The sequence below is a fragment of the Manis pentadactyla genome, chromosome 14, assembly GCF_030020395.1.
Source record: "Manis pentadactyla isolate mManPen7 chromosome 14, mManPen7.hap1, whole genome shotgun sequence".
Taxonomy (NCBI): domain Eukaryota; kingdom Metazoa; phylum Chordata; class Mammalia; order Pholidota; family Manidae; genus Manis; species Manis pentadactyla.
Genome location: NC_080032.1, coordinates 63,750,151 through 63,774,815, shown reverse-complemented (window position 1 = coordinate 63,774,815; position 24,665 = coordinate 63,750,151). Strand labels below are relative to the sequence as shown.

Below are 24,665 nucleotides of genomic sequence, written 5' to 3'. Positions count from 1 at the left end.
CAGAGGGTTCTCTGTGTGTAGCCCTTGCCCGGCCTCACCGTCCATGCCAACCTTAGCAGAGAAGCCCATACTGACTTGTGCAGAGGGATCCAGGGTCCAGGACAAAGAAGTGGAAGACAGAAGCAGGAACCCCAACACCTGGCACGTTATGGTCTTCCTCCCATCCTGAACTCACCCTCAGCATGGGTGTAAAGGGCTTAGAAATACAGTAACATAGAATCTCACATCAAAATACCATAGTTTAAGTGGACTTAAGGTTAGAAACTTTTTTTTAACCAGATACAATTTTTTAAAACCAGGTCTCATATTTTTTCCTAAGGTAATTAGCTGTGAGTTAAAACCTATAGTTATTGCCCTTTCCTGCTGGATGGTGGCTCTCCTGGTAGAAATCTTCAAGATCCCTTTCACGTTTCTGGGGTCTTTCCCCATGTCCTCCTCCTGCCCCATACGTAGGGGCTGAGCTACATATAAGAGAGAAAAAGGCTTCATGAACCGTAGTTATTGCCATATCATCACCGTTGGTTTACATCAGAGTTATTAACAACCGCCAAGCATGCCGGCCCCATTGCGGGGCAGCCACCTGTTAGTCTGGTGTGTCTTCATCCTCACTGTTGAAACCACTCAAATCCTTTCAGTTTTGTCCACTTCCAGGACTAGTCCCTTTGGCCTGAGCAGATAATGGCTTAGAATTTCTGGGTGATGGATGGGAATTCAGATCTTATTTGTGTCTTATTTCAGGGTTCGTTAGAGTTTGCATAGATGAGGATGGGAACGAGAAGACGGTAAGTTCTTTCTGTTGACTTTGAAAGAAAGATCAGAAATGTGTACTTGGGGGCCTTGTTTCCCCGGCTACCTCTCCCTCTTTTGGTCTTGGTCTGGCCCTCCTTCCATTATATCCTGTTTTTTTGGGGGGCAGGGGGTCCGCCTGTAAATCTTGTCCTGCCTCCTGTCTCCTGGCCACTGAGGCCTATGTCCAAGTTCTAGTTTCCATGTACTCAGAGGGGTCAGGCGACTGTACATGGCCTTAGATTGCAGATAGTGCCTCATCCTATTCCCCTCCTGAATTGGGTTCTTTCTTTGGCAGCCTGGGGATGTCTGGACCTTGCCAGATCAGTGCCACACAGTGACGTGCCTGCAAGATGGCCAGACCTTGCTGGAGAGTCATCGAGTCAACTGCGACCGGGGCCTGAAGCCTTCATGCCCCAACAGCCAGTCTCCTATCAAGGTGGAAGAGACCTGCGGCTGCCGCTGGACCTGCCCCTGTGAGTCCTTTGCATCACCAGCCAGGACCGTATTGAAGGGGCAGTGCTCTCAGCTGGGCTGCGCAGGAGGGCAGACCAGAGGCTGACCAGCCCAGAGGCACCCACTCCCTCTGCACCACATGCACAGACTACCTTCACCGATGTCCCCAGTTCATGTCCTCTGGGGGTGCTCTCATTTGGTTCTCTTCCTGTGTCTTTAGAAGACACCCCCAGATTAAGCATAACCAGAAGGAAGAAGTGATTTTCTGAGGTCAGGGCTCAGCTTGGCTGTTGGCAAGTCACCCTTTAGGAATCTGTGCAGTGAAGGCACCGTGGTGAGCAGACGTCCCCAGAAGATGCTCCCATCTCACTTACAGCTGCATGGGAGCTGGGGGTGGTGCTGTGGGTCTCTCAGTGGCCTGGTTTAAGAGGAGGCCATATTCAGCTCTGTCTCATGCAAACCTGTGGGGAGCGTCCTTCCGTGGGGGACGGTTGGCCGTCTATCTCGTGCTGGCGAGAAGTGGCTGATGGTGATGATTCCTAAGGGGCAGTAGATAGATTGTGACTGTTAGGTTGAATAGACACAGCCTGTGGGATGAAAGCAAAACTGTGTTTTATATCTCAGTCTCCCTTTAGGATTTATTTAGTGGGATAAATGGTCTCCCTGGACTGGACAGCAAGGCTGCCAGACTTCATGTCATTTCTGCTTATTCATAAAGAGTTCTGTGGTTTCTTTAAGTTGTAAAACAAAGTCTCAATTTGGTAATTAGATGCCCGCTCATGTCTAATAATCAAGACCTTGAATTTGAGTCAGAGTTAAAACACTTCGCTAATCCCAGTTTGGGCTCCTCCCTCTGGAGAGGCGGCTGGTCGGTTTCTCTCCCGGCTTGGGGGTGCAGAGCGGGGGCTGGAAGTGCTTCTCTGGGAGGGAGGGCTCTGTTCTCTGGCCTGGCAGGTGATTGGGGTGGTTGCTTTTCCTTGCCAGCACTCTTGAGGGTTTCTCAAGAGGCCCCTTGTTGTTCCTCTGACACTCCATCTTGGGGTCCGTCAGTCCCTATCTCCTTTGATGACCCGCTGCTTCCTCCTGCTGTGCATCTGGGTTTTTGCAGCCGATCCCTCATGGGCTCTCTCTCTTCAGGGGTCCTCCTGATGCTATAGCAGAGGTGCTGTTAGATAGGATCACTTTTAGAACAATCCCAGGTCATTATTCCTTCTGTAGGTCCAATATCTGGTCCCAGGACTCGGGCACCTTACCGCACCACTGGAGTGGAGCACACCTACTCTCTTAAACAGCAAGTCCCCATCTTGCTGCCTGGCTGCCTCTGGCCAATAGCAGTGGCTTCTCTCTTTTAGATTCCTCAGGTAGTGTCAGGCTCTGGTCCAGTGTCCCCCATAACTGCATGGAATACAAAGCATCTCTGGGAGTGGCCTCCTGAAAGTCCTGCCCTCTAGGCTTGGGTGTCCCGTTTGTCCCTGGTGTAGGGCACATGGGGATGTGAGACTCACAACACAGTAACAGGTCTGTGCAAATGAACCTCTTTTCCAGTGCAATCCATCAATGCTCCTCTTGACCCTTTATACACTTAAAATGAGTGAAGGGCTTCAGGAGTGATAGCACTAGATTTTGGCTATTTTTTGAAAATGTTTTTAAACTTCTCATTATGAGTAACTTCAGACTTATAAAAAAAGTTGCACAAATAGTACAAAGAATTCTTGTGTACTTTTGCCAGATTGCAATATCTCATATAATCATAGTATAATGATCCAAATCAGGAAATTTGCATCTATAAAACACTTTATCCAGTTCAATTTTTGCCAGTTGTCTCACTAATGTCTCTGTTCAGGTCTAGGATTCAGTCTGGGATGTCACATTACATTTAGTTATGTCTCTTGCTATCGGCAACAATTCCTTTGCATTTCTTGGATTTTTATGACCTTGATGTTATGAAGAATCCTGGCTAGTAATTTTGCAGACTGTCCCTCAGCTTGGGTTAAATTCACGTCACACATTTTGTCAGGTGTATCCCAGAAGATACATCGTATCTTTTGTGATGTATCAGAAGGAGGTACATGCTATCAGTTTGTCCCATTTTTGGTGATGTTCAGTTTGGTCACTTAGTTTTGGTGGTGTAATTCAGGTCACACATTTTGTCAAGTGTATCCCAGAAGATACATTGTATCTTTTGTGATGTATCAGAAGGAGGTACATGCTATCAATTTGTCCCATTTTTGGTGATGTTCAGTTTGGCCACTTAGTTTTGGTGGTGTTAACCAGGCTTCTCCACTGCAGAGTTACTAGTTTTCTCCATGCATTTAGTAATTAGCATGTGCAGAGATATTTTGAAGGTATGGAAATACACTTTCCCCCACTAAGTTTAGCATGCATTGACAATCTGTGCCTGAACCAAACATTTTTTGGTATTTACCCACTGTATTTACCTACTACTGTAGATGTGGTTGTGGTTTGTCTGGAATACTCACCTCCAACATCATTTAGGTCCAAGATTAGCTTTCAAATCATGTATGGCTGTGGTGTCTTCCGTGGGGGGATATTCACTGAATCAGTTTTTGTAGCTGCAAGATGATTAGTATTCCCAAAGGGTGTTTGCATGGGAATCTTGGGAATTTGCTGATGATGTGAATGAAGGAGTGGCAAAGAGGGAGGGCTGAGATCTAAGCATTTGTTTTGGCTTCGGAAATATTTCTCTTGGGTGATCTCTTACCAGATCAAGTCAACGTGGCCACTTGACCATTATTAGTCACTTGGCAGCTGAAAGGAAACATGTGTCTTTAGGTGAACTTTCTTTACAGTGAGCTCATGAGCTCATGATTTGCTTAGCTCCTCATGATTTCAACAAGTTGTAACACCCCTGGAACTTAGCTTTGTCTCCTAGGTGATATTTTGTACTGCTTTCGAGAAGATCATTCATTTGCATGTTATGTTCTTTTGCAAGTATGATTCTGTAGCCAAGTTTTTATGAAATATTTGTCCTTCTAAACCTTCTTGAGGAAAATATTTAATGGCCAAGTTTTACTTACCTAAGTTACTCTACTTCTCAGAATCGATTTCCTAACCTGTAAAATGGAGAAAATTAAGACCATTTGACCTCAAAGGCCCCGTTCAGGTTTCAATTCTTGTGTCTGTGTGTGACTTAGCAATACCCACCTCTGTGCATGTATGGGGGTTTGGATAATGTCACACCTTCCTTTGCTCTCCCCTGTCCAGGTGTATGCATGGGCAGCTCTACCCGGCACATTGTGACCTTCGATGGGCAGGATTTCAAGCTGACTGGTAGCTGTTCATACGTCCTATTTCAAAACAAAGAGCAGGACCTGGAGGTGATTCTCCATAATGGTGCCTGCATCCCTGGGGCAAGGCAGGCCTGCATGAAGTCCATCGAGGTGAAGCATAATGGCCTTTCAGTTGAGCTCCACAGTGACATGGAGGTGAGAGGCGCTGCCGAGGGCCCCCTAGCAAGGAGCAGCTGAACCTTGGGGAAGCCTCTGCTGGCAGTTAGTTTTAGCTGGTTTGACTGGCAATTAGGGACTCAGCCTTCTGCCTAACTAGTCGGGCCCTACCTTCCTAAGAGGGGCTGACTGCCAGTTCCCTTGTGGTGTGATTTCATGTTGTTCTGGGCCCAGCTCTGGAAGAAAGGATCCATTTTTGGAAGAACTTAACTGTGAATTTAGTGCCAGTTTCTGATGCTGGTAGAAAATTGGGGTTGACATTAGCGTTGTTCACCCAGCATTATGAACCCAGCACGTAGGGCCTAGGAGCTCTTCAAAGGAAACTATTTAGGGCCTAAATTAGGCCCTTGGAAAAGATTTAAGGCCTAAACAAAATGCATGGCTCCAAAATTCAAAAAGAAAACTGCAAAGCTGATAAAAACAAATGTTTGATTAAATGCTTAAAAAAGTTTCCATTGTGCCAACTTCTTCACTTGTTCATTTAGAAACCATAAATATTGCCTTCTGTGAAAGCAACTTGTAGGTTAGCTCTTCTCATTTTGCAAGAACTCCTGAATATGCTCAGTAATTGTTGAAAAACCACAACCCCCAAATTTAAAATGAAAAGCCTTCCCAAAATTTTACAGCAAAAATTATATTCACCATGGAATGTGAGTATATCTTAATATGTTTGAGATGATATAAGTTGGGGCCTCCAAAGAGCTAGTGACCAAAAAAATAAAAAATGAAGACTTCACATAGTCCTCTTAGACACACCTGGACCTGGTGAGTTGGGAAAATGGCACTTTTCTCAGCCCATCTTGGAGGGGTCGTCCTCCCCTGTTGAGTGACACAGACGCAAGGTTCACTGTGACCCTTGGGCTTTCAGGTTCCAGGGGCATGGCCGTCTGTGCAATATTATAATAGTCTGCTCTCCTGGGAAGCTCTACAAAGCCCCTTTATTTTAGAAGAGCTGCTGACAGATGTCAGGGTTTGTAGATAATTAGTGTGGGCACTGTCCGTAACTTCAGGAAGAAGCTAACCCTGAACTTCTCAGATTCCTTATTGCCGTGGCTATAGACAAATCATTTTCTTCTTTGGGCAGGTGGCAGTGAATGGGAGACTGGTGTCTGCCCCTTACTTGGGTGGGGACATGGAAGTCAGTGTCTACGGCGCCATCATGCATGAGCTCAGATTCAACCATCTTGGCCACATCTTGACATTCACTCCCCAAAACAATGAGTTCCAGTTGCAGCTGAGCCCTAAGACCTTTGCTGCAAAGATGTATGGTCTCTGTGGTAAGAACACCTTCCTGACTCTCCCCTTTTATAGTAATAAACCTGCCTTTGGATTCCCTCAGGATTTCTGGTGCTTATGTTCCTGCATCTAGTAGCAAGGTTCAGACACTGGTGGGGATGGAGAATGGCCAGGTCTCCGGCATTAATGTGTCCGCCCCGAGGGCTACTAGCCTTGTCTTTCATCACTTCTCTAGGAATCTGTGATGAGAACGGGGCCAATGACTTCATGCTGAGGGATGGCACGGTCACCACAGACTGGAAGACACTCGTCCAGGACTGGACTGTGCAGCAGCAGGGGCAGACATGCCAGTCTCTGCCTGAGGAGCACTGTCCTGTCTCCAGCAGCTCGGACTGCCGGGTCCTCCTCTCTGCACTGTTTGCTGAGTGCCACAGGGTTCTCGCTCCAGCCACGTTTTACAACATCTGCCAGCAGGACAGTTGCCACCGGGAGCAAGTGTGTGAGGTGATTGCGTCTTATGCCCACCTCTGCCGGACTAATGGGGTCTGCGTGGATTGGAGGACAGCTGACTTCTGTGGTGAGTCTCCTACGTACATATGCACCCCTACAAGTTGTGAGGGCCAACTTTAGGTGAGGGCTTGCTCAACCTCTCTGGGCCTCCAGTTGTTTATTTGAAGATCAAAATCCCTGTGTTTCCTATCACATTGGATTTCATTTAGAATCAAATAAGATGGTAGATCTATAAATAATTGGAATGTAGAATGTCTATGTAAATGGAAGCATGAGCCTTTCTATTGGTATTTCTAGAGTTCAGACAAATGCAATTTTAATGTCAGACATACATAGGTATCAGCAAAGTACAGAGTGATGTCACAATGAACTTGAAGTCCCACCAAGCTTTAGCAAAGGCTCACAGAGTGGGCGTGCCTGAGCAGGATGTTGAAGTGTGGTGGGAATTTGCCATTTGAATACCAGGAAACTTCTTAATTACAAATGCCACAGGATTGCTAGTGTAGCTATCTCCCCAAAGTCAGCTTCTCTACTTGGAGTTGGCATGTAGGGGATACCAAAATGAATCAGACGTGGCTCTTGCCTCAAGGGGTACTGGGGTGAAGAATGCAGTGAACTTCAACATCCTCAGTTGTTGAATATAATTCCTGACTTTTTATCGAGGGGAATGAACCATCTTGGAGTCTCAGAGCTGTCACAGCTCTAAAGTGGGGCTGGGGGACTTGGGCACCCCAGCACCAGCTCAGCGGGTGACCGGCTGCTCTCTCAGTGCTTCTGGACCTCGGTCACTGCATCTTAGAACAGGATGGTTGGACGCGGCAATCCTTAGGCTCCTTCGAGCTCTGATTTTCTGTGTCCATGTAGATGGTATTGCCTGTAGATCCTTTCAATCTGCCTGCACATCAAGGGGCAAGTGATTGTTTCGGGGTTACTGACAGCACCTTCCTTGTTTACTAATTTGTCTACCTGCTGGCTTATTGTGCATTTATAGGAAAAACCTTGGTGCTCTAAATCCTTGCAAACCTTCTCTGTCACCTGGCTTGGCACTGTGAGAATGAGAGGAAGGGGTTGAGAAGGGCTGGAAGAGGGGGAAGGGAATCACCTCATGGCTTCTCTCCAAAGGCAACTAACTCTTCATAGCTGTGGATTCTTAACTTAATTTTAAAAAAGCATTTAATATATCAGTATTCAAAAGAAAGAACCATAAAACTTCCTAAGGATATAAGGTTGACATAGCAGTTAGGATTCAATTTGGCTGCAAGTAATGAGGAAGTGGCTCCAGCTGTTTCTGAGTTTCGAACTGGATTCGAGATTTTTGCCCTGTCCTCACTTGGGTATGCTTTTCCTTATGGTTTAAGTTGGAGCTCTAGCTCTTATAACCAGGTTCCAAAAGGCAGGATAGGGGAAGGAGGGAACACAGCTGTCTTTTTAAAATGATTCCTGGAAACTGCTGTGAATCTGCACCTGCTCCTGCAGTTCACTGGGCAGAACTTGTAGTTGCCAAGGAAGCTGGGACATGTAGTCTTTATTCTGGGTGGTCATGTGCCCAGCTTCATGGTCTATTTCTATGGAAGATAGAATGAAAATGGGTGGAAACCAGTCATTTCTGCCTCAGCATGTTTGTCAGATGATCGGTCACCTTGAAACCCTCTGGTGGGGCCATTGAGAGGAAGCTCATTCTCTGTCTGCAGCAATGTCCTGCCCACCACCCCTGGTGTACAACCACTGTGAGCACGGCTGCCCCCGGCACTGTGAAGGCAACACGAGCTCCTGTGGGGACCACCCCTCGGAAGGCTGCTTCTGTCCCCCGCACCAAGTCCTACTGGGAGGCAGCTGTGTCCCTGAGGAGACCTGCACCCAGTGCGTCAGTGAGGATGGAGTCCGGCGCCAGGTAGGAGCCCTGGCCTGTCACCTGCCATGGGGCTGCTTCTCCCCTGGGATCTGTTGGGTGAAGTGTTCCCCGGTGATTGGCACCTTCCACCTTTGGCAGCAGGGGACCACTGAGGATAGGGAAGCAGGATGGCATAATGGTTTTGGAGTCGGACACATCTTGGTTCAAATCCCAGGTCTGTCATGTATTAGTTGTGTGATCCAACACCCAAGTGTTAACCACATGTTACTACTATTACTACTGTTTTTATCATTATACGCATGAAGTGAAATGCTATAGGAATCCAAGAGGTGATGGGAAAGAGTATTTTAGATGGTAATGTCTACCATTATTAAGATGTATTATGTACCTTGCATTGTACTAAGAACTATATATTCATTATTTCAATGTTTTTTTTCAAAGGTGTGTTTTGCACGGTATTAACAGTTACCTAGGACCAAGAGGGTTTAAACAGTACTAGCTAAACAAGTTCAACAGGTTTCTTTATTGCAGGATTTTTTAGCACTTTTAATATACTAATGTACGTTGCAAGCATTTAAGAAGGTTTTGCTTTTCAAACTTATGTGACTGTGGAACTTGTACGTATGGTGGAGTGAGTGAATGTGTGGGTGTGTATATGTGTGTATGAGTGTATATGTGTGTGTAGCATCCCCTTGGCCTAGAGTTCCACAGAACACCTGGGAGTATGTTACATCATCTCATAAATACTCACAATCTCTCAGAGAAACCAAGCCTCAGAGAGCTTAGAGCCTTGCCCACGGACAGGGTTTATAAGTGATGGAGTTGGGGGTCAGACTCAGCATTTGAAGGTCTGTCTGATTCCAAAACGCTTGCTCTTTCTGATAAATAAAAGTGCCCTTTTGCTGGATCATTTTTGGGCTGATTTGTTTTAGAGTCACCGAGTCTTCAATTCTTTCAGCCCTTTATGAGTTATTGAGTGCATTTTAAAGAGATATTTACCAAACTCCTCCATCTTGGCCAAGATGGCAGTTATATCTCTTCAAAGTTGATAACCTGTGCATTTGTAGGATCTGGGCAGTACGTGTCTATGCACACGTCAATATGTGCAGTGGCCTGTCCTTCATCCTTGGCCATGATACTACAGAGCATGGAAGAGGGGAGCAGATTTGGCTTCTAGCAAAAGAGTACACTCTGTGGTCAGGGGCTGCACCCAGGTCCTAACATCCCCATCATCACCACAGGGGACTTTTATCATGAAGGGGACCTGGCGGGTGACTCAATACTATTTAATCACAACCAGAAGATCTCATGGTAAAGCTAGCTAACCAACCTGGAGAATAAGGAAAACAATAATTCCAGTGACTATACCATTGTAAGCCAGGAAACGAATCATTTCATTTGAATTGAAATGCATCTGAATTCTTACAGCGACATAAAATTAGTTAATCAAAACTTATGAAGAGAACGCAGCCAGTTTTTAGTATTTCAGAAAGCCTAGTTTAAATGGATGAAACAAATATCTTACCTGGCCACCTGCAATTTCAGCTTTCACTTTAAAAGCAGAGAAACCATAAAAATCTAATATGAAGAACATTTCCATTAAATTAATTTTTTTTAAGCTGAAGAAATAAAGGCTAGGAACCTTTTCTTCAGGGAAATAACCCAGGGTATGAATCTCTAGTGGTAGCTTTGGAAAGGCAAAATATTTACCAGTTTCCATAGCTCTTGTTTATTTTACAAAATGCTCTCTGAAGACGTGAGCCTTTGTCGCCGGCTCAGAAGGAATCCAGAGCCGGAATCCAGAGCCCAGCACTGGCGGCCCCTCCTCGGAGCTGGGGGCGGGGGTGGAGGCGCCGTGCCCGGCGGGGGTGCCTGCACCACCCAGAAGGCAGCGCCTGGAGCCTCCCGCTTGCGCTTGTGTCTCGCTTGCGTCTTCCCTCAAACCCTCAGCTGCGGTGGGGAATGCCTGATGACCTCTGTGTCCCTTCTCTGATCTCGGGCTTTGAAGACTTCCATTTTATCGCGCGGTATTCTCCCTTTATCTTCTCTGTTTAACCTTTTAACGCCAGCTAGCCGTCACACCTGCTGCCTTGTCCCGGTTAGTAGTCAATGCCCAGCTCTGGAAGCGGAGCTCGCCTGTCCTGATGCAGGAGCGCCACCTGCTGGCCCGCTTGCCGCACAGCCCGGCACGTCAGGCCATTGCGGAGCTTAGCTTCAGCGGCAAAGGGCTTCTCCGTGGGCCCCCGAGTCAGTCCCTTGCCGCAGGTACGCCTCCCTAAAGCTTCCTGGCACAATGAAAATACCTGGAGGAAGAGGGCTGTGGTCCTGGTCATCTTGTGGTGTTGCCCACTCTCAGGATGGTTGGACAGTTGTACTATTTATTCTGAATTTAGGTATCTGAAGTCCACATTTAGAAAGAGGGGAAAACAACCCCAAAACACGTAAAAATATGACCCTCTCTTTCTCACTTCATTGCTTTTGCCATTTAAAAGTCCAAATAGCAGTCCTTTGATGTGCCATTTTCTTGGCATCCTCATGAGCGGCGGAGGTGAGCGGGAGAGGCCGTGTGGACAGAGGCTGGGGAAAGGGATCTGCCCACCTCTGGCCGCCCCTCCCTGCCCCCGCAGGGACAGCAGACTAGGGGTTGCGGTGGCCTTTCTCTCGGCCTCTTTTCTCGGACCCTCCCTCTCCGTCCTGCTCGCTGTCCCCAGGTCACCCTATGGAACACTCCTCTCTGAGGCATTGCCCTGCTTACAGAGCTTGAAGGCTGCACCGTGCCTGCCAAGTCAGCACAGCCTCCTGAAGGGAGCAGGGAAGGCTGCTGGGATTGTCCGCTGGCCTTCAGGACCTCCCTGCCTCTGCTGCCCGCCTGGAACCTTCTCCTCTCCTCTCTGACCAGGTCCTTCTCAGGTGGCCTTCATGAGGCCTCTCTGGAGCCCCCAGTCATAGCGGACTCTTCCTTTCTGCTCCTGTGGCTCTCCTTTATTTCATTTTAAGTAACAGTTTTATTGAGCTATAGTTGATGTCATTAACGGTGCCTGTTTAAAATCTGCAGTTTGATGAGTTTTGACATGTACACTTGTCTGCAAAACCGTCATCACCATCAAGATAACGAACATTTCCGTCGCTCCCAAAGTTTTCTTATGCCCTTAATACATCCCCCAACCACATCTCCCATCCCTGGCCCCTGGTCTGCTCTCTGTCACTATAGATTAGTTTACATTTTCTGTATTTTATATAAATGGGAGTCATACAATGTGTATTCCTTTTTTGTCTGTCTTCTTGCACTCAGAATAACACTTCTGAGATCACCCCTGTTGTGTGTTTCCATAGTTTGTTTTTAGGGCTGGATAGTATTCTGTGGTGTGGATGTATCACAATTTATTGATCTCGATCAACTTTGTCATGGATGCGTCTTATTTCCCCAGTTTGACTGTCAGCCACCTGAGGGCTGGGGCAGTGTGTTCAGTGACAGTAGCCCCTCGAGCCCCAGCCATTTAAGCTGGCTGCTGCAGGCACTGTGGTTACTGATGAGAGACATTTGGAGTACAGAGAGAGTGCGATGTTTGGGGCCAGGAGGCCAGGTTCTAATCCCAGGAGGCCAGGTTTGAATCCTGGCTGTACCGCCTGGCCAGGTTCCTTTCTGTGCCTCGCTGCCATTGACTGTAAATGAAGGCAATAACAGTACTTAACCTGATAAGGTTATTTTAAGGAGCAAAATGTGAATAAATGTAAATACCTTGAACCTATTTAATGCTGGCTTTTACTAGGAGACAACAGAGCACAGTGTTAAGAAGGTGGATTCTGGGTTCAAATCCTAGCTCTAAAGAAGTGCCTTAATTTTCTCATCTGACAAGTGGGGATAATAATAAAAACATCCTTGCCATAGGGTTGCAGTGAGGATTGAATGAGTAATTTATAGTACAAACCTTTAAACCAGTGGCACATAACTGCTGTTCTTCAAATGTTGGCCATTATTATTTACGGAGCAAGTGGGAGGTGCCAAGGGACAGATTAGAGGGTCATGGAGCAAGATGTGCGGGTAGGGGAGGTGATTTGCCCAGAGAACTTGAACTTCCTTCTTCCCAAAGGGCTGGTTGCTGAGCATGGAAGCAGATGGAGTAAGTAAGGCCTTCCTGACCTGGGAATTTCAGAGGCCTGTGGACTACTGGATAAGAATGTGTTTCGTTAGGGGTGATTTAACATGAATTTAATTTCAACTTTGAATTTAACTTGGTGGCTGAGTCTAGAGGGATTTTTTGCCCTAGCCCTGTAGTCCCGACCTGTGCCTGTTGGTCTCCCAGTGCTTAAGCGATCCCACGAGGTGGGCTTGAGTGCCCTCCCTTCAGCAGGGAAACTGAGGCACAGAGCTGTGAAGTGGACAGTGGAGTTTCGGGCTTCCTGACCTCAAGGCCCTTATGCTGTAGGGCTGGGCCCACCTCTGAGGAAGTCGCCCGACCAACCCAGTGAGCCCTTATCTGGGGAACTGCTCTCTGGTCCCTAAAATCACTGCCTGCACCACGATGTGACACTGTGCTGTCCTGTCTTGACTCTTCCTGCCACACTGTCTTAAATCAGTTCCAGAACTAAATGGAGCCTTTCCTCAGGCCACCCAGCTTCTCCTTTGGCTTGAGAAGTGGCCAGCGGCACCCTACAGGGATCCTGTTTCTCTTGCTCTGCTTAGTTTCAGTGCCACCAACAGAGAAGACTGCATTAGAAGCCCCCAAGTTTTCCAGAATCTGTAGTCTGTCATCCCCTGGGTTCACTAAGCAGTATGCGCAGGCCTTTCTGGGCACCCCGGTGCTTCTCAGAGCTTCCCCCGACCTTTCCCCACAGAGGGGTGGCGCAGGCACTGGCCCTGGCTGAGGGGAGACCCAGCTAGGGGTGGGGGAGGGCTCACTTCCTGCCACTCCAGGGCTGGGTGCCCTGAGCAGCCTGGGCCCTCTCTGAACCTCTTTTTCCCTCAGTTCCTGGAAACCTGGGTCCCGGACCACCAGCCCTGCCAGATCTGCATGTGCCTCAGTGGTCGGACGGTCAATTGCACATCACAGCCCTGCTCCACGGCCAGAGGTGAGCTCGGCCCCACTTGCTGCTCTGGGGAGATTTCCTCTACCCCACCTGCCCTTCCCGGTGCCAGGCCCCACTTCACCTTGCTGGGTTCGGGTCTCCTTTCTGCACCTGCAGAGGTTAACCCTGCCCTCTGTGTCCCTGTGGCCTGCGGACTCAGAGTCTCTGTGAGGGTTCATTTGAGGGGGTCAGCAGGAGGTGCTGGGGGCTCATCAGGGGTCCCACAGCTGCTCCCGCCTCTGCTGGTTTCCTGTGGGTCAGAGTCCACACCGTGTTAAGCGCCCCCAGGCCGTGTCCTTATTTGTTTCTCTGTCTTTGCGGCATTCTTCCCCTCCAGCTCCCACGTGCGGCCCATGTGAAGTGGCCCGTCTCCATCAGAGCGCAGACCAGTGCTGCCCGGAGTATGAGTGTGGTACGTGGCCCGCCTTGGGTGCTGCTCCCCCGCCCAGACCCCAGCCTCAGCCCCGGGTGAACGACGTGGGCATGCTGACAGGGGTGGCTGAGTGGAAGGGGGTGGGTGAGGCTGACTGGATTTTCCAAAAAAATGGGAAGAGCAACCTTTGGAAAATAGGATTTGCTTCCTAGAAAAATTCTGCAGTGAATTATTAAATGTGAGGTTTGAAAGCATTAAAAGAAGAAAGATAATCAGTGGTGTGGGGTGCGGAGTACACAGAGATTTACTGAAGAAAAAGCTATGCCAAAATAACCCATTTTCGTTTTCTATAAAATAATCTAAGGATGTAGGGAAGGTTGCAGAGGGAACCTTGATTTCAGTAAGTTACTTGTCAAAGAGTTTGATATCGGCTTGCAGACCCCACAGCAAGTGCTGGGCTGCATAATGGTTTACCTGAGCGAGTGCAGAGCTGATGTGATCGTGGTTAACATGACAGGATTGCACAGGGAGCCTGTCCGGCCTGTCCGGTGTGCCCATCAATCATATGGATGGAGACAGGCCTGCAAAACTGGCAGTGATGCAGATCTTCAAGGGAGAGCAAATAGATCAAGGGACAGTCCAAAGGTCTAAAAAGAATGAACTAGCCTGAGGGATCTATTTACATGATGAAATTTACTGGGGATAAACAGAGGTCCCTCAGAGGGAGATCTGACTTGAGAACAATTTGTATAAAATAGATCTTAGAACACTAACAGGAGAGAACTGGGAGATCCTTCTGTTCAAATCCCTCATTTTATGGGCATTATTAAGCTTCTGTAATGTGCCAGGTATTTTTCCTTCACTGGATTTCATGACATCCTTAGATTGACCCTATAGGGTAGACTTCCCACATAGCAGAAGACAAAATTGAGGCCTAGAAGCTTCCAGTGACCTTGAGGAGATCTGAAATTCTAGCAGTTGACAAGAGTAATCAGCATGAGCTTATCATATGACTGTGATCTGTCAATGGATCAATGGTCTATCAGTCATCTATCTATCTATCTATCTATCTATCTATATCTATTGTTTATCTATATCCCTCTCTCTCTTTCCCTTTATCTTATTATCATCATCTTTCCAAATGGGAAACGTCTGCATGACTAGGAACGCAGGGCACCGCTCACAGGTAATTCAAGAGTAACCCTGCTGAGCTCTGAGTGGACGTTCTTTCCTGGCCCTCAGTGTGTGACCAGGTGAGCTGTGACCAGTCCCCGGTACCTTTCTGTGAAGGAGGTTTCCAGCTGACACTGACCAATCCCGGCGAGTGCAAACCCGTCTTCACCTGTGGTAAAGTCTCTGTGGATGACGAGGGTGTGGGGGGGCCACTCTCTCTTGGCCTGGCCTGGGGAAGGCGTCTTGTATTGTAATTAGCTGACTTTGGGCTTGGGGTGTGTCTGGAAGGAGGGGTTAAGGTCGCACCTGGATTGAATTCTGCAGAACCCTCCCACTGGCGAGCTGCTGAAGGTGCGGTGGCTGTGGGCACAGCCACAGGCCCTGCCCTCCCGGGCTGTGTGACAGGCAGCTGGGGGTGTGAGGAAGGTTCTGATTCCATTTTCATTCATTCCCAGACTCCACACACCAGAGAGCAGGAAAAAGTCCCTTTGTTTGTTCTCAGCCCTGAATCTTACTCCCAAATTTATAGATTTCCCTGTCTGTATGCTTATGTATTTCATCCATAAATACTGTAATTTAAGCATAAGGTTGGACTAAACTGAGCCTTGTCAGGAAACTGAATCCTGTATTCAGCTATTGAGAAGACCCATTTAAGTCAAGTAGGGCTCCCATCCTGTTGGGTTGGACTCTCACTTGAGTTTCCAGATCAAGACCTCGAGGGCGAGGTGGACAATGTTGTATTTGAGGGAAGGTGGGAATTGGCAAAGAACCAGGGCTGGGATGTGGCACTGAAGCAACAACATTGTGGATTTGACAGGCTTGCAGAGGACCTAACACTGTAGGGGATTGTCCTGGGTGCAAAGGTGGGGGTGGGACCACACAAGCTCCCAGCACACAGACGTGCTGGCAGCGTGTGGTGTGCCTGTGTGGGTCTCCGATATTCCCATCCGCAGTCTTGGCGAGTTGGCAGCTGGAAGGACCCTACCCCTTCCAGATGTGCTGGGGAAGATGGCTGAGCAGGACGAGGCAGCCTTCACATCGCCTCCGCTAGAAGTCCTAGCCTCACCTTCCTCCGGTTGATAAGTTCTGATTTTCCTGCAGACTAACTGCTTTTTGGCATGACTGGGCATCAAATGCCCCACAGCTCCTGACCTGGGCTCACGTGCATTTATGACTTAATACTCTGGGTCTAGCATTCCCTGGGACCTTAGATCACAGCTGAACACCTCCCAGCCCAGGCTGAGTGCCATGCCGGTGTGACGGGGCTCAGGCGTCACCCTGTGCTGCTCCCCAGCCTGCAGGAAGGAAGAGTGCAAGAAGACACCCCCGCCCTCCTGCCCTCCGCACCGCACGCCAGCCCTTCGGGAGACCCAGTGCTGTGACCAGTACGAGTGTGCCTGCAACTGCGTCAACTCCACAGTGAGCTGCCCACTGGGCTACCTGGCCTCGACCGTCACCAACGACTGTGATTGCACCACGACAACCTGCTTCCCTGACAAGGTGGGGGCTGCTCAGCTCTGGCTGGAGAGGTGGCTGAACATTTGCTCCTCATGGGCTCTTTGCCAAGTTCACTGCTTCCTGCCCCACCGAGGGCTGTGCGGCTTGGTGGGTGAGCAGAGAGAGTCCCATCTCAGCCTGCAGGGTAACTTAATGAGCTCAGGAGATATTTACAGAGAGCCCACTAGGTGCTCAGCATGGCTGGGTATACGACACAGTCCCTACCTATAAAGAGTTTATTCTTTAGGTTAGCTAAGGAAACAATATGACCACATGGATTATTTAGAGACTAGTTGATAGTTCACTCATTTATTATTGCTATCAATTCATCCATTCATCCATCCATCCACCTAGTGATATTTCTGATTCAAATTTGGTTATGGGGTTTTACTGAATTTCTTTGATTTATACTTGTATCAGTTCTCTTCTGGGTTGAAAAATCTCAGTTTCCTAACGTAATTAACTGAACTATTTACTTGCTTTATCTTACAATAACTTTTGACAGCTCAAAAATAATAATGCTGATGTTACTACGCATGATTTAAGACTATTGGGAGAGGTTCAGGATTTCCTTGTGGTTCTCTTTATCCTAAGAATATAATTCATTAGGGATATATTGCTGAAATTCTGGGTTTTCAAGTCATTTGAAATAAGTATTTCCCTTGTGTGATTGTGCCATTGCCTTGATATCCAATTAATCAGGTATTTCAACTTCTTTTCCACTTTTAGAGGTTGTTTTCGATTTATTATTTTGCTATGTAAAACACCTAAATGATTCTAAAACCTAAATTATAAAACAAGACATATTCCTGGAAGTCTCACCTCTATCCCTTTTTCCTTTTTCTTGTTCCTTCTCTCCCCCTGCAATTTTCATTAGATTTTGGCATATCTTTCCATTTTTTTCTTTTTGGAAATATTAACAAATTACATATATAATATATTATATTAATAAATGCAATTATAAAATATATATTATGTAATATATCTATTATATAAATATATAATATTACACATATATACAATTTAAATATATAATAGTTTATATATGTAATATATTACAAATATATATTATATATATATTATAAATATTCCCATTTCTTACAGAAAAATGTATTATAAATTAAATTTTGATATTTTCTTTTCTCTTTTTTCACATAACAATATATGATAGAAATTATTTTGTATCAGTATATGGAGATCTATGATATTCCTTTTTACAACTGCATAGTACTCCATTACACAGATACACCTCAATTCATTCAGCAAGTCCCCTATTGATGGACATTTGAGCTGCTCCAATCTTTTGCTATTACCAAGAATGCTGTAACTACCACCCTTGTGCATCTGTCATTTTGTATTTTTGCCAGGCTGTCTTTTGGGATAGACTGCTAGAAGTGAGATTCTGAGTGACATTTTTTAGCAGGCTTCTTGATAGAAGAACACAAGATCTCATTCAATTGGTTTATTATACAGAAGCTGGAAGACTGTGCAGGGATAGGATAATGGTTTGGAAATATCTGGATGCCGTTACGTGAGTAAGTGTGGAGGACAGTGCAGAGCTTTGGAGAGCAGACTTGGGATTCATGTCAAAACTGTCATTAAGTCTCCTGATCAGGCAACTTCCTCAGCACCTCACTTCTACAAACAAAGCCTGAGCATGGTGTGCCACATGTATCCCAGGCTGTATGTGTTCTGATCCTCAGTCAGCCTTTGTCTTCTCATTTTCCATGTGCCTTCCGTAGCCTGTAGTGCTTTCAGGAGGGACCCCTCATCTCTTAAACACACCCTGTACTTCGTGCCTCAGACTCTTTGCTTGTTGTGTTCCTTGTCATTGGCAGGTCTCAAGGGAACACTATTCTGTAGCCCCTGCCCAATCCCCCTCACTGTCAACCCACTCGTATGGGACAGAGAGCCATCTGTGCATGGGCACTAAGTTCAAGGACTTTAGGGGTGTGGGAGTTAGGGTACAGCTCTCTGTGTGAGTGGGAGGGAGTAAATGCAGTTAGGGGAGCCAGTGTGTTATAGCCGAGCCTGTGGGCCATGGATCCACAGAGGTCCCTCCCAGGTTGGACTGGTGGGTAGGGAAAGGCAGAGGGCAGAGGGTAGAATGCACTTCATGAGCATCCTGCATGTGGGCAGAGCCCTCATTTGTTTTCTTTATTGCCGTGTTCTCAGCAACCACCACAGCTTCCAACACACAGAAGATGCTTCCACTTCTTGTTTAAATGAGCCACATGAGTTCACACACGGAAGCCTTGTGTCTGCAGGTGTGCGTCCACAGAGGCACCATCTACCCCGTGGGCCAATTCTGGGAGGAGGGCTGTGACGTGTGCACCTGCACGGACATGGAGGACGCGGTAATGGGCCTGCGCGTGGCCCAGTGCTCTCAGAAGCCCTGCGAGGACAGCTGCCGGGAGGTAAGGGGCTCAGAGGGGCTGCACGCTGCATGGGGCCAACCTAGGAAAGGGTGAGGAAGCCTCTTTAGCACCTTCTGGTTCAAGGCCAGAGGTGAGCGGCAAGGAGGTGAATGGGGCTGGGGCATGAGGAAAGGGCTGCTCTGTCCTCCCTCTGGATTCAGTCCTTGGCCATGTCTGGTGTGTGGTCTTGAGTCCAGAGAACTGTGGAATTGGTTTGAGCTGAGATGTGGAGTAAATGCCTACAAAAGAGAACTTGAGTTTTTCCTATTTCTTCTCTCCCCAGTCATCACCTTAGCCTATCCCTAGAACAGATGTATGTTCCCAATTTTCTGAGACTCTCCCTGTTTCAATGTCCTATATATATAGTGCTTCCACATAGATGGGTGATTTTTCAGACCATGTGTATAATTTGAGGTGTGGAAAACACAGATCACTTTCTCTTAATTCAGTTTTTCATTCTTCCTGTGCTGCCTGCCCCTCAGGCACCCAGGTGTCATGGGACACTCTACTCTTGCACACTTAAGATTGATCAGATCCAGAGAGAGAGGGAGCAGCTGTGTGCAGAAATACTGTAGGTCACATTCTGCTTGCTGGTAATGCATTATTGTCATTGCTGTGGGATTATCAGGAGATGATGATGCTAGACAGTAGTAGCTAGGGCAGACAAGTTCATATGCCTCGTGGTTGCTCCCAGAACAGCAGTGAACGTGATGCTCCTGATGCTGTTTTGAAAGTGCGTGATTTGATGGTGGACGGTGGGGCCTGAGTGTGAATCCAGAAGCGGAGCATCTGTTCAGGTCACCTGCTCCGTCGCTGCTTTGCTGGCAGTGAGCAGGAGTGGCATTGCTCAGTGCCCTTGGAGGGGGTGGTGCTGCGGTATGCCGCATGCCTTTGCAAGCTCTAAGTTTTGGAAGGCCATTGCCTCCATCTCTTCCCAGAGGCCATGGAGGCAATGCTATCAAGTAAAGAGACTGCTGGCTAGAGGTCAGTTTTTATAAAATTGGCACCCGGTATACTTTGTGTCTCAGGAGGGAGTTCTGATTGCAAAGAACATAATCCCCTCAAAATCCACTAGATAAAGTAAAAAGGGGTTTATGGAAAAGACAGGGGAGTCTCTCAGACAAGAAGTGCAGGACACTTGAGTGACTCTGTGGCCACAGGGCATTGCTCTCCACTTGCTACACCATCCTGTCCTGGCTTCTCTCTGTCCATCTGCTCCAGATGCTCCCTGCAGGCCAGCTTCCTCTGGGAAGGAGTTTTGCTTTCATTTGCATATGCCTTTATTGAATCTGGCTTCAACTCAACGTGCCTCTTCAGATTCAGGGATCATCCCTGTCCAATCTAACGTATTCCATCTTTGTGTCCCATAGATTAACTTCTTAAGGAGAGAATTGGTGGGCCCAGCACAGCCCATGGATTGGGTCCTCTGTCCAGTCCCCCGCTGTGGTCCAGCCAGCTTCAGGGGCGGTGCAGGTCATGTGCTGTATACCCGGCTGACTAGAGGTTGTGGTGCTGGAGGCAGTTTCAGAAAGAAGCTGGGCCCAGGGGCAGGCGAGTGAGCAGAGGGTTAGTCAAAGCTGAGGGGCCGTGGGAGGCTGGGCTTCGGTGTGTATCTGCGTGGTGTGCTGGGTTGAGGCGGGAGCGTCAGGGACTGAGACGACCTCAGACTTCGTTTTTCAGATGGTAGCACCAGCTTTGTCCTGTCGCACCAGAGACACTGGGGCTCACCCACTGGAATTCATTTGCTATCTAGGTTGTGACAAAAACAAAAACAAAAACAAAAAACCACATAGAATAACATTAGCACATTAACCTCTGATTTTCCTTCCTGATGCCTTCCCGGCGCCCCCCACCCCCCGCCCCGGGGACTGCTCTTCATGCCAGAAATGTGATGTGGAGCAGCAAAGGGCATTGTGGGCTTCCCATGGGGTTTCATAGGTGGGCCTGTGGCCTACTTGCTTCTGTGTTGACAGCAAGAGAAATTCCTGCTCCTTGGTATAAACCCTGGAGGAGTTTTTCTGTGAAGGCCTATGACCACCTGATTCCCCACCCTTAGGCCCAGAATCAGAGTAAGTCCTGGCTCTAGGAACTGTGTCCTGAGGGACTGAATATGAGGCACTAGATTTTATTCATTCTCACAGTCCTCTTCCAGGAGGAGGAAGACGCAGGGCTGTTCTTCTCACTTGTCGGACCGAAAGCAGAGGACTAGCACAGGGCTCGACGTTGGCCGTAGCTGTGCGGCCTGACTGAGGCCGGCAGACCTGGAGTGCCCTGGCTCCTTGCCCGGGGTCTCTTCTCTCAGGCCACACCAGCACTACAAGGGCCAGTCTGGCCCCGTGAAGGGACACTGAAGGGTGCAGTGCTCCGTGCCTCCCACCTCCACGTCGGCTACGGCCCTTGTGTTTAAAGGACCGGGCTGCTAAATAAATTAAGAATTAATTTTTCAGTGGCATCTGTCTCTAGCTTAGGTGGATATTAGACCTACTTAATTCCACTCTTAAGTGGGGAGCCAGGGAGGACAGGATGGAGAGGAGAGTAAGGAGGAGGGTCTGAGATGTATATTTGAACCTATATAAACTACAAGACTGGGAGGAGTACGAGAAAAGGAGAGCTGGGCAGGTCGGATGAGCCCTGGCTGCGTAGCGGGAAGACGGGGATGTTGGAGGCATGGGGGGGAATCTTAGGATGGCAGCCTGGAAATTCGGTGGTACAGATAGGAATACCTGAGCATGAGAAGTTGGTGGGTTTTGGAAACAGGCAGCTGACCTGGGAGTCACCCCACGTGTGGATGATGTGTTTGCCTGTGGTTGGAGGCAGCAGAAAACATGAAGACTGTGTAAATCCAGGTCTCCCAGCATTCTAGAGGGGCCACAGGATGATTATAGGTCCCCAGGGATTAATAACCCTCTTCCATGCTCCCTTCATTCTTGCCTTCTTTCACGGCACTTTGTATATTCTGCCTTGGAGTAGAGGGGGTCTAGGTCATATCATCTCAATCTGTTGGCTCCTCCAAAGTACTAAGTATGTCACAGGTGTACAGTAAATGACTAGAATCTCAGTTGATAAAAGATGGGGGACAGCTCCCTGGGCATCGCTGTGACGTGGGTCGGGACGTAAGTTGGTCCCACGGAGATGGTGGGAAGTTGAGCCATATCCGTGGAGTGCTTGTGCCCCCAGAGAGAGGCTCCAGAGAGGCTGATACCCAGTGCTGTGCGCATCTTCCCTCTTGGCCTGCTTCTGAGTGCCTGGGGAGCAGAGCCCCCACCCCCAAACTGAACAAGGGCAGTACCGCTTCTCTCCCAAGGACAGGGCCCCAAGACGAAGTGTGGCCCCTGGGTTCCCTCCCGGGGCTCCTGGGACAAACACACACATCATTGTTTGGCCTGTTCTCTGTGCACGGCTTCGGAGTTCCCAGTGGAGGGTTTCAATCCAAGTTCTTAATGCTTTGGCCAGACTGGGGGACCTCCAAGAGGCAAGACGGGCTGGCAGACTTCCAGCAGGCTGGTCCCCCTGCAGGCTTTCTGGGGAAGGTTGGTCTCTGTTGCTCTCATCTCACTGTGCCCCATAAACTACTAGACGAATGTCACATCACCGTGGGGACACCCAGCACTGTGCGTGGGTGCGAGGTCTTGGCATCAAGGTATTCATCTCACAGAGGCGATCGGGCCTGTTAGAGCCAAGACCACCTCCCAGGCATCCTGCATGTTCTGCCCCGGTCAGTGAAGTGCCCTGGATTTGACCATAATCAAGGTCAGGCCAGCTGGCTGCTACTGAGTGGCCGCTGGCCTGTCTTCGGCACTCCCACGGGCTGGATGTGGGTCTTCGAGGGAGGAGGGCAGGGTGCAGCCCTTCAGCTGGAGCGGGGCCTAGCTCAGTGCCTGCACGGCGGGGGCTGCCCCACCTCTCCTCAGCATGGTCCTGAGGCCGGTGGGTGGCACGGCTGGAGATGCCCAGTCTGGCTGCCTCTCTGGAAGCCCCAGGGCCCAGTGCACAGCAGGCGCTTGACGAGGGCATCTGTGTCTTGGGGTGGCCTGTCCTCACACGCTGTTCTGTACATTTTCCAGGGCTTCACTTACATCCTCCATGAAGGTGAATGCTGTGGGAAGTGTCTGCCGTCTGCCTGTGAGGTGGTGACTGCCTCACCACGCGGGGACTTCCAGTCTCACTGGAAGAACGTAGGTCTGGGCCCTGGATGGGTGTGAGGAGCACTGGCCTTCCCAGCCTGGGTGTCCCCTCTGGGGGCGGCGCTGGCCTTGATGCCATCTGTACTCCAGAGAGTCCCTCTGCTTCCCTTTGATTTGAGCAGGGTGCTGACTCTGACTGTGGCTGCTATCCAGATGTCAGCTGGGGTCGCCCTGTCCCTTAGGAACTAGTTAGCTTGCCTCTGACGTCCCATTTGTGGATTTTGGGAGAAGCCCAGTTCCTTCCCTGGGCGCCTGTGAACTCCTGTGGGATTTATTATTTCCTGCTGGCCCGGGAATCTGAGGTCCTGCTCTCCCCGTGTGCTCAGTGTGGGAAAGGCCTGGCCACCCCTCCAAAGCTCCACAAGATGGCTCTGTGCCACCATGACCCAGGCAGCCTCCTCCAGCCTTTGAACTGATTTTCATGCCAGAAATGTATGTCCCAGAGAAGCCCCCAAAGTCCCCGAGCTATTTCCGCCACTTGGCTGTAGCATCTTGCCATGCTGGCAGCCCCCCACCTCTTCACCCTGCGGTTTCCGTCCTGGCTCCCAAGCCCAGCACCTTGGCTCTCCTAGAGCAGAGCAGCTTCTCAGCCTCCGCTACGGCCTCAGGCTCCCGCACTGGATGCTTATCAAGCCATTTTCTGAAGCCCAGAGGATTCCCTCCTTGGGAATTTTGGTCCAGATGCTGGGGAAGTGACAATTCTTTCACTCTGATTCATAAGGAGGAAGCGGGCGGGGCCGGGCCCTGGGGGTGCAGGGGGCTCTGGAAGAGTAGGAGGGGCACCTGCTGGGCATGCGCTTCCGTGTCCTTCCAGTAAGACCCAAATGCACTGTGCTGGAATGAAGGCTAAGGGTTGACTGTCTTGCTCCAGACCCGCCCATCTCCTCCTCCGCCAGGCCCTGCTCCTCGGTGGTGATAACGGAATGACTCCCTGGGTTTTTCCACCAGGGCTTCCACCTCCTCCTTCCAGCCCAAGTCGCCTGTGGATCCCCTGCCCTGGGTCCCTGCTCCCCATCCATTCTGGAACGAGGCCAGTCTTACTCTCCCTTTCAGGGTCCAGCTCAGCTCAGACGCTGCTCCATCACGGTGGGGGCTGACAGCTGGTCCCTGTGAGGCTCAGTATGCGGTCCCCTCAGCCCCTGGAGGCTCTCATCTCCCTCTGGGGCTCACACAGCCCTGACCACATCAGGGTTACAAATATAAAGGGACCTGAGTTTCTTCAGTTCAAATCTGCCTCTTAGCTGAAAGACTTGGGGGTCAGCAGTGGCTCTGCCACTGCTGTTGGGAGCATGTCAGGGACCAGCGATGTGGGAAAGGGTCCTCCTGATGCATCCCGGGGCCTGGGCTCAGCAGGTGAATAACCAGAGGGGAGAGGCCTGGAGGGAGGCAGGCCTGCCGTGGGTGTCAGAAATGGAGGTGAAGAGAGTGGCTGCACAGGTCTGGCATTTTCTACACCTCTTCTGGAAGAGAAGGAGGTGAGAGAGGGCCAGAAGCAGGCAGGCACAGTGCACCTGTTTATGCACCGGCAGATGGCCTGCAAGACAGTGCTGGAAGAAACACATTCTCCAGGCAGATGCTCCACATGAGCCATGTAGTGCCTCTGGCCCATGGGGCCAGCCCTGGGGCCAGCCCCCACCCCCCATCTGC

General features: G+C 49.2%; 1 protein-coding gene across 3 annotated transcripts in view; it reads left to right on the top strand.

Moving 5' to 3' along the window:
* VWF (von Willebrand factor) overlaps positions 1 to 24,665 on the top strand; it is a 138,856-nt gene that overhangs the window by 97,657 nt on the left and 16,534 nt on the right. For all 3 annotated transcript variants that reach the window (XM_036910125.2, XM_036910124.2, XM_036910123.2), the window contains exons 33-44: positions 739 to 782; positions 1,085 to 1,262; positions 4,468 to 4,688; positions 5,794 to 5,986; positions 6,181 to 6,522; positions 8,147 to 8,346; positions 13,275 to 13,377; positions 13,712 to 13,786; positions 14,990 to 15,094; positions 16,215 to 16,420; positions 18,685 to 18,834; positions 22,899 to 23,009. In XM_036910125.2, coding sequence (XP_036766020.2) covers positions 739 to 782; positions 1,085 to 1,262; positions 4,468 to 4,688; positions 5,794 to 5,986; positions 6,181 to 6,522; positions 8,147 to 8,346; positions 13,275 to 13,377; positions 13,712 to 13,786; positions 14,990 to 15,094; positions 16,215 to 16,420; positions 18,685 to 18,834; positions 22,899 to 23,009 — 1,928 coding nt within the window. The remainder of the gene's footprint in view (positions 1 to 738; positions 783 to 1,084; positions 1,263 to 4,467; positions 4,689 to 5,793; positions 5,987 to 6,180; positions 6,523 to 8,146; positions 8,347 to 13,274; positions 13,378 to 13,711; positions 13,787 to 14,989; positions 15,095 to 16,214; positions 16,421 to 18,684; positions 18,835 to 22,898; positions 23,010 to 24,665) is intronic.